At 32.1% G+C, this 9,808-nt stretch overlaps 1 protein-coding gene across 1 annotated transcript in view; it reads left to right on the top strand.

Moving 5' to 3' along the window:
* The first annotated feature begins 9,499 nt into the window (after nucleotides 1-9,499).
* Nucleotides 9,500-9,808, top strand: part of LOC108362502 (uncharacterized) — a 3,174-nt gene continuing 2,865 nt past the window's right edge. The window contains exon 1 of the mRNA XM_017615517.1: nucleotides 9,500-9,808. Within this exon, the coding sequence (XP_017471006.1) occupies nucleotides 9,547-9,808 (262 nt within the window). The 5' untranslated portion in view covers nucleotides 9,500-9,546.

The raw sequence follows: 9,808 nt of genomic DNA, 5'->3' as shown, positions 1-9,808 counted from the left end.
ATTTTTTTTTCTCAATTCTTATAAATTTTCTAGAAAGTTTGAGACTTCAACTCACATGTCTTTTGTTATAGAATTAACTATATTTATATAAAAAAATTAAATTAAGTAAGGAAAGAAAAAAATTTTCAAAACCTGTCAATACATTTTACTACTATTTTCCTGAGCGCAGCTGTACATACATACGTAATACCATTGATTTGTTTTAAAGTAATGAATTTTTGTATATTTTGCTTTGCTGCCTCTATGCTTAAGTGCACATTTAAGATACCTACCCCAAAATGCGCATCAGAGACATTATTTTTAAAATTTATAAGGAAACTGCTCCGATAGATGCATTCAACATACCAGCACATTGGCGATACCTGCCTTAAAAATTGTGCGCTAGTATCAATTATCAGTGAAAGTATTACATTTACCTGCACTGGCCCTATTTTGCTCATCTCGCAGAACAACGAAAATGGCTATCAATTTATGTAGTTATATAGATAATTACATAGCAATCGGTAAAAATTTCGCTTGCAGTAATTTCTACATGGTAAGTGCTCCGTCAATATTTGGTTTCATAGGGATTCGGATACCTTCCTCATTTAAGTAGTAAAGAAAATTCGCTTAAGTGCCTTTTTCGGTTACAAGTTTTTCGTGCAAAGAAGGATGTGCAGCTAAGCAAAATATACTGTATACGTATTTAAAAGTCGATTAGTTATNCTTTCGTTTCTTGCGATTTATTTAAATAAAGCATGTGAATTTTCACTAAAACATTTTAGCCGTTTTTTGCCAGAGTCTATGTGAAATTTCACTAAAACATTTTAGCCGTTTTAGCCGCTTTTTTTGCCAATCTTTAGCCGGTCGGCCCAAAAAGTTCTGGCAACACTGNAAAGAAAATTCGCTTAAGTGCCTTTTTCGGTTACAAGTTTTTCGTGCAAAGAAGGATGTGCAGCTAAGCAAAATATACTGTATACGTATTTAAAAGTCGATTAGTTATTTTTTTTTAATTAATGCGCTGTTATTTGTTTGTTATATTGTTAATAATAAAAAATACGCTTTNCTTTCTACACACAACACGTTCACTCACCTCGATTTGACTTTCTGCTCTCCTGACCTCGCCACACATGCGGAATGGAAGATTTCAGACGACCTAAACGGAAGCGGCCACTATCTGATTGTCATTTCCTTATTTCCGAGCGGAAATCACTCGGAAATACCCTTTAAACTAGGGTGCCCAGATGCGCTGATTTAATCAGTACATGCGCTAATTTTTTTCTATTGTACTGATTTTTAAGAGCAAAGTCTACTGATTTTTTGAGTTTGTACTGATTTTTACATTTAATACTTTTGTAAATTGGTGTAATTGACATTCACTTGAGGTTTACATGTTCAAAACAGTGGTTTTTGACAACTCATATGTGTGAGCAGATTGAAAGCATTAAATAAATTTAAACCATTATTAAAAAGGTGTCAGCTTGCAATTGTTTCGTTTCCTAGGATTTCGCAAAATAACAAACTGTTTGGATTCAACCCAACCCAACTTCACGATTTGCAGGTTTTACAGGATTTACAGGAAAAGCTGGTTTCGCCATTAATAAATCNGATAAATCGGCTGTCAGTATTTCAAACTTAAGACGACTACTGCTACGGTGCAATGTAAGTTCTAAAAATTTGGAAAAGGTGCACACTACCGACTCTTGGATATGATATATGTAGCTTTACTTTGATGTTCGACCAAATGTAATTTTACTTGTACATACACATTTAACACTATAAAATTTCATTCGTACTCGAAAATTCGTTTTCCGATAATTCGGTAATATACCTTTTAGTCAACATTTTAATGTGAATGTTGTATTTCATAAGCACACCAACTAAATATGTTTTAAATTTGTATCTTAAAATATGCAAACGATTCTGACTCGAGCTCGTCTTCTACTGAAACTAAATGGGCTACGATTTTTTTTTCTCAATTCTTATAAATTTTCTAGAAAGTTTGAGACTTCAACTCACATGTCTTTTGTTATAGAATTAACTATATTTATATAAAAAAATTAAATTAAGTAAGGAAAGAAAAAAATTTTCAAAACCTGTCAATACATTTTACTACTATTTTCCTGAGCGCAGCTGTACATACATACGTAATACCATTGATTTGTTTTAAAGTAATGAATTTTTGTATATTTTGCTTTGCTGCCTCTATGCTTAAGTGCACATTTAAGATACCTACCCCAAAATGCGCATCAGAGACATTATTTTTAAAATTTATAAGGAAACTGCTCCGATAGATGCATTCAACATACCAGCACATTGGCGATACCTGCCTTAAAAATTGTGCGACTAGTATCAATTATCAGTGAAAGTATTACATTTACCTGCACTGGCCCTATTTTGCTCATCTCGCAGAACAACGAAAATGGCTATCAATTTATGTAGTTATATAGATAATTACATAGCAATCGGTAAAAATTTCGCTTGCAGTAATTTCTACATGGTAAGTGCTCCGTCAATATTTGGTTTCATAGGGATTCGGATACCTTCCTCATTTAAGTAGTAAAGAAAATTCGCTTAAGTGCCTTTTTCGGTTACAAGTTTTTCGTGCAAAGAAGGATGTGCAGCTAAGCAAAATATACTGTATACGTATTTAAAAGTCGATTAGTTATTTTTTTTTAATTAATGCGCTGTTATTTGTTTGTTATATTGTTAATAATAAAAAATACGCTTTAAAATTAGCTGATTTTTATGGCTTTGTACTGATTTTTGATCCCAACTGTACTGATTATGTCCCTATAATATCTGGCCACCCTACTTTAATCCCAAATTCCAAGTCAATCGTGCAAATTGGTCACTATTCGAAAGAAGATGTACTCACTATGAGTCAATCAGACCTGTCAGCCACAATATAAACTCTGAAGCTTCANAAGACGACTACTGCTACGGTGCAATGTAAGTTCTAAAAATTTGGAAAAGGTGCACACTACCGACTCTTGGATATGATATATGTAGCTTTACTTTGATGTTCGACCAAATGTAATTTTACTTGTACATACACATTTAACACTATAAAATTTCATTCGTACTCGAAAATTCGTTTTCCGATAATTCGGTAATATACCTTTTAGTCAACATTTTAATGTGAATGTTGTATTTCATAAGCACACCAACTAAATATGTTTTAAATTTGTATCTTAAAATATGCAAACGATTCTGACTCGAGCTCGTCTTCTACTGAAACTAAATGGGCTACGATTTTTTTTTCTCAATTCTTATAAATTTTCTAGAAAGTTTGAGACTTCAACTCACATGTCTTTTGTTATAGAATTAACTATATTTATATAAAAAAATTAAATTAAGTAAGGAAAGAAAAAAATTTTCAAAACCTGTCAATACATTTTACTACTATTTTCCTGAGCGCAGCTGTACATACATACGTAATACCATTGATTTGTTTTAAAGTAATGAATTTTTGTATATTTTGCTTTGCTGCCTCTATGCTTAAGTGCACATTTAAGATACCTACCCCAAAATGCGCATCAGAGACATTATTTTTAAAATTTATAAGGAAACTGCTCCGATAGATGCATTCAACATACCAGCACATTGGCGATACCTGCCTTAAAAATTGTGCGACTAGTATCAATTATCAGTGAAAGTATTACATTTACCTGCACTGGCCCTATTTTGCTCATCTCGCAGAACAACGAAAATGGCTATCAATTTATGTAGTTATATAGATAATTACATAGCAATCGGTAAAAATTTCGCTTGCAGTAATTTCTACATGGTAAGTGCTCCGTCAATATTTGGTTTCATAGGGATTCGGATACCTTCCTCATTTAAGTAGTAAAGAAAATTCGCTTAAGTGCCTTTTTCGGTTACAAGTTTTTCGTGCAAAGAAGGATGTGCAGCTAAGCAAAATATACTGTATACGTATTTAAAAGTCGATTAGTTATTTTTTTTTAATTAATGCGCTGTTATTTGTTTGTTATATTGTTAATAATAAAAAATACGCTTTAAAATTAGCTGATTTTTATGGCTTTGTACTGATTTTTGATCCCAACTGTACTGATTATGTCCCTATAATATCTGGCCACCCTACTTTAATCCCAAATTCCAAGTCAATCGTGCAAATTGGTCACTATTCGAAAGAAGATGTACTCACTATGAGTCAATCAGACCTGTCAGCCACAATATAAACTCTGAAGCTTCAAACCTCAAAAAAATTTTACTACAATCGGCGAATGAATCAATCCCTCAAACACAATTACACAGAAAATTAAAAACAGTTCCTTGGTGGAATAGCCATCTCACTAACCTAAAAGCAGAAAAAATAGACTATTCAATATATTTAGGAGAAATATGACTCAGGAAAATCTCCTCAACTATAAGAAGGCGAATTCCCAATTAAAACGTGAAATTAAAACAGTCAAACAACAATCCATACAGAAATTGACTGAAGAAATTAACCATAATACACCCACAAAAACCATTTGGACAAACATAAGACGATTCTGCGGGTACAAGTTATCTTATGGAATTCACTGCCTACAATCGCACAAAAATCCAAATCAGGTGTATACAATCCCTAAGGACATTGCCAATGAGCTTGCTACATTCTGGAGTGAAAACGCTTCAGATCAGAAATTCCCTATCTGCTTTCAAACCACAAAGAGATCAACATTAGAAGGCCCAATCCACTTGAAGCCTTCCAAGGAATCTGTATGTATAGAACAAGATATAAATTACATAGAATTGACATCGGCACTCAGAAAATTGAAAGGGAAAACACCAGGCATAGAAAGAATTTCGTATCCATTGATCCTAAATTCTTCTGAATCATTCAAAAAACGCCTAGTAATGTTTTATGACTCCACTTTTCAAAGCTAGATCCCACAATCTTTTAAATGTAATTTAATTATACCGCTTCCGAAACCCAAATCACAGAAAACCGTCCCTAATTCGTACACAGAAAGAAATGGCCTCAGTAAAATCAACAATTTCATACTGTTGCCCTTAAATTGACAAAATTTTGTCAAACTGATCAAAATTTTGTTACTTTATCTGAATTTTCTGTTAAAGCAACTGCATTCCTTTGTTGATTGAACAGTATTAGATCTGTTTATCTTTAATTGACAAAATTCGGTTGAGCTGACCGAGTTCTGGTTGATCAAACTAAATTTTCTGTTAAAACAACAGACTCGTTCAGTAATTTCAACCGCAAAGGAGCTGTCATTTTTAAATTATTGCATCAGCCAACATCAAAGAGAGCTTCGCGCTCACGGCGCTCAGTGATTTGCAGAACTTATTACCGCTTCTCTCACTAGTGTGACCAGGCAGACTTTTTGCAGCTAGATCTACTTTTTTTAATTAAATTTAGCTGAAATGGGCAAATGGGAAGTGGGAAATTTTTTATATATTTGCCACTAGATACATATAATGTGATTTGGTACAGCCGATTTATAAGTAAAGTGGTAAGCTAATAATTAGTTTGATAACCAATTCATTATTGCACATGTTTTTGGCTTTAAAAATATGCTTGCATTCATGTATGAAAACTTAAATAGAATTTTTTATATATTTCGAAACTGGTCATACCGACTTTCATGCTGTCGTTTCGTGTACGTACATATGTACGTATAAACTAGACGACGTTGGTACAGTGTTCAGAGCATACTACGATTGAAGTGCTTCGAATTCAGGTTTCTACTTCGAAATTATTGCAATCTGCTGCACACTTTCGTAGTTTTTCGAAACAAATACGTTTTAATTATTTAAAAAGAGGTTCCCGAACACGTATGTATGCTCTCCTGTAGCAGGAGTATTAATTAACACAATTAAAAAAGTTATATTAAAGTAAACAACTCTACTGCTAATATAGTCTTTTTACTACGATTTTTGTTTTTTACTGCGAAATGAAAATATATGCACTCCGAACACTACACAAATGTTGCTCGCAGCGACGCCTTGAACTAGGTTGTGCTTATTACATATCTGTATTTAGTAGTATTTTACTACCTTCAGAATATTTATACTACTTATCTACTCCTATCTACATTATACTACTATTGAAAATATCGATAACCAAACTGGTATTAAAAATTTGATATTATAAAGCAATTACAACCAATGTGGCAGTTTATAAGAAAATATATATATGTATATGTATGTACCAACCAACAGTCTTCTTAATGGTCAATAATTACACTTGACCAGTTTCTTACGTAATTGAGAAAATATCATCGAAATATTAACACTTTTCTCTAAACCCAAAGTTTTAAAATTATTTGAAACACGTTCATTCATTTATTATAACAATTTATAAAAAAAACTAGAATATACATATATGCGTTTTGTTATGGAACTCCTCATATTGCTACGCTCTTTTTTTATTATATTATTAAACGCGTGAGATACTTCTTTATTAGATATCTTCATGAGTTTCAATAACATTAATGGGTTAGTTATTTAAAAAAAAAAGTAGTTGATACAAGTTTTGCTACTATGTAAATGAAAAACTACTATTGCTTATATAAAAGTACTACCCTTCGATAAACTCAGACGGCAGCACTGCTTGGATCAACAATTCACATTTACAATTTCGTGAGTAAAGGTTGTGCGGAAGAGTTAATTTCAGAAATATTAGCAATTGAAAAGTGAATATTAGTGAAATTAAGTAAGTAATTTGTGACAATAACAAAAAGTTATAATATAAAAATCAAGTGAAGTTATTAAAGCGAGTGATTTATTGTGAAATTGTTATTGCGAAGCAAACACCGCATTGGCTTCATTAGACGCTAAAAAGCCGTTATGCGAAGCCGTCTACATATGTACATACATACATATTTACGCTTTGTAATAGTAGCTTAGGGCTGCCAGATATCTCTGTTACCAAACCGGGACACTTCAGGGGATGTAGTAACAAAACAACTTATCACGACTAAAGCACAGAGAATTGGTCACAATTTTTTTTATTCTTTATAAAAAAAATTGTACTAAATACATCAAAAAACATAAAAATAAAATTTCGAAACTTTGTGCAAAACTCAAGATATTCAATAAATTTGCATACAAATTTGCAAATTTTTAATTAGAGTTTTTGTAAATATTTTAAAAATTAAGTTTTGCAGCCTATTAAGTTTTAGTTGATTTTTGGTATTGTTGTTACTGAGAGTTTCTTCCATACAAACTATGTTCGACAATTCTTTTTATATGGAAGACACTGTCAGCAAAAAAATGGCTAAAATTCAACGAAATTTGCTGGCAACTTCAGACTTGCACTTTATTAATTAGTACAAAAGGTATATTTTCAACATTTTTTTAACAGATCTGATTAGAAATTGTGATTTGATGAAGAGTCTCCGAGCCAATAATTTTGTACCGCACTGTACTTATAAGCACTCTAGGTTTCATGAAAGAAAAAAAATTTGAGTACAAGATAACATTAAAATATCAGGCAAATTTTTCGTTGCTGTGGACTTGTTTCAAAACTTCTGACTTTTCCTTAATATAATTGTAAAACTCTGTGCACGTCAGTTTTAACGTATTTAGTTACATATGGGTGTTTCCATACAGCCGCACGCGACATTCGTACGCTTATAGAGTAACGTAAATCTATCAAAAATAGAAGTTACAGAAAAAAAAAGATTGCGGTTATGTTGCAACCAAAAGGTACTATGTTTGAGAAAAAAATAAGTAGCCTCGAAACTTTGGTGTGGAAAATATCCGCTCAAAACCAGGTGATAACGTACGCGACAAAAAAAGAAGTGGTTTTAAGGCACATATACATATATGCGAAAGTCTGCGAATCATGAGAGTTTTTCTTTTCTTTAAAAATTCCTAAACTAAGCTAAATAATGTACCTTTACAATCCTTCCATTTTTTGATAGAAATTATCTCTGGTTAGCTTTTATTAAAAAAAAAATTATAATAACGTACGCGACATAACGTACGCGACAGATTTTTCCCCCATACAATATTTTTACTAGTAACACATACTAAATTAAATTTTTGCAGTTCTTCTCTCCACCGTTTCGCGTTTTCAAAACCTTTTTCCGCCATCTGAATACGAAATTTAAAGTTATAAAGCCGTTTGAATTCATTTGCTGGCATTTTCGGTTTACACTTTCATGGAAACACGAATATATGCGAAAGTCTGCGAATCACGAGAGTTTTTCTTTTCTTTAGAAATTCCTAAACTAAGCTAAATAATGTACCTTTACAATCCTTTCATATTTTAAGAGAAATTATCTCTGGCTAGTTTTATATTAAAAAAAAATAAAAATAACGTACGCGACATAACGTACGCGACAATTTTTCTCGTAAGTAATAAAACGTATTTATTGAGAACTCTTCTCGCCACCGTTTCATTGTTTTACAACTATTCTAAATAATTTAAATGGAAAATTTGCAATTAACATTGGTTTTGATGTATTTGATTGAAATTTTCGTACTTACAATAACGTATGCGACAAACTTTAAAGGGTAATAAAATATATTTTTACTTCGGTTGGAAAGAAAATTTTACTGTATATCTTTAACTAGAAGAATTCTCGCTTAAGAATTGTAATCTGCATTACCTGCGACTGCCAATATACAAATGACATAGACAAACAATGTTTTTGCATAACGTACGGGATATTAGAATACTATCTGAAGCAAATCAAAAAATTACCGTTATACGAGCTCTAACTTCTCCTTTTTCTCATTTTTATAGTTAATTGTTATTGCAAATTTGATTTTAAGATGTAATTGTAATGTTTCAAATCTCTTAATTTAGCTAATAGGAAAGAGAAAATAGTTCATTTCATTAGAGAAAACTGAGTCGAAGAGACATTCAGTTTTACTCTTCCATTTTTGAGTTTTAAATTTCCAATAAGCTGAAATACTTCTATAATATAAAAAAATTCGAGTATTTTTCTCTTATTAATTCGTCTTAAAAACCCTTTTCATGGAAACACCCATATGTATAGTAATCATCAACTATTGCTTGTGCAAAGTTCAACTATCTGAAGATGTAACTATTTCACAAATGAAACCGGTGCACTGAGAGAAAGAAGTTTAGAATTAAAAAACGTGCTAAATTTAAAAAAATACGCATATGAAAGAGCACCAACCCAACTTCTAATACATTTAAGTATACACATTTTATTATTCAGTCTAGAAATATTAAATTCAAACGGAAGCTTTTTCATAATTAAGTTAAAAAATATATATTTAAATTTCATGCTGCCTGTAATGGGATTTGAACCCTGGACCCTCTGGAAATTAAGAAATTGTGGCAAGTATCTTTGCGCACTCATCTACAGCCAGACATTTAAATGTGCATTCAAATGCACGAGTGCGTGGTAATAAATACGAACATTTTAGAACGATAACACTATGCGACAGTCAAAATCGGGATGGGATGAAACCAACGGGAAATGTTATATCGGTCAAAAACAAGTTATACGTGTCCCGGCGTTTCGCTGGGTCACGTCTAGGAATCGAGATATATATATATGTGTTTATTGCATCTGTGCCATCAAGAAAATTCTACGCTATCGAACCGATGTTGACGAGCCAATGGAACTTAGAGTTTATAAAAAACCAGATATAAACTTTAATTGCACAAGTTATACGGAAATGATCAATTTGAATGATATAAATATCGTATTTGAACCACCATTCACGCGAAGCATTCCGTACGATACATTGAAAGAATATTTAAATCAAGATGATCCACCGTTTAATGATCCAAAAATTCCATCACACATACAAGGAACGGAACGACATGTTCAATTGCTAGCTAGCGTTTCCAAACGGGTTATACCGGAAAATGTAGAGG

Source organism: Rhagoletis zephyria, unplaced genomic scaffold (genome assembly GCF_001687245.7).
Source record: "Rhagoletis zephyria isolate East Lansing unplaced genomic scaffold, Rhagoletis_zephyria_1.1 Rzeph_scaffold_01027, whole genome shotgun sequence".
Taxonomy (NCBI): Eukaryota; Metazoa; Arthropoda; class Insecta; order Diptera; family Tephritidae; genus Rhagoletis; species Rhagoletis zephyria.
The sequence above is the reverse complement of the archived record's forward strand: the minus strand, read 5'-3'. Positions and strand labels throughout refer to the sequence as shown.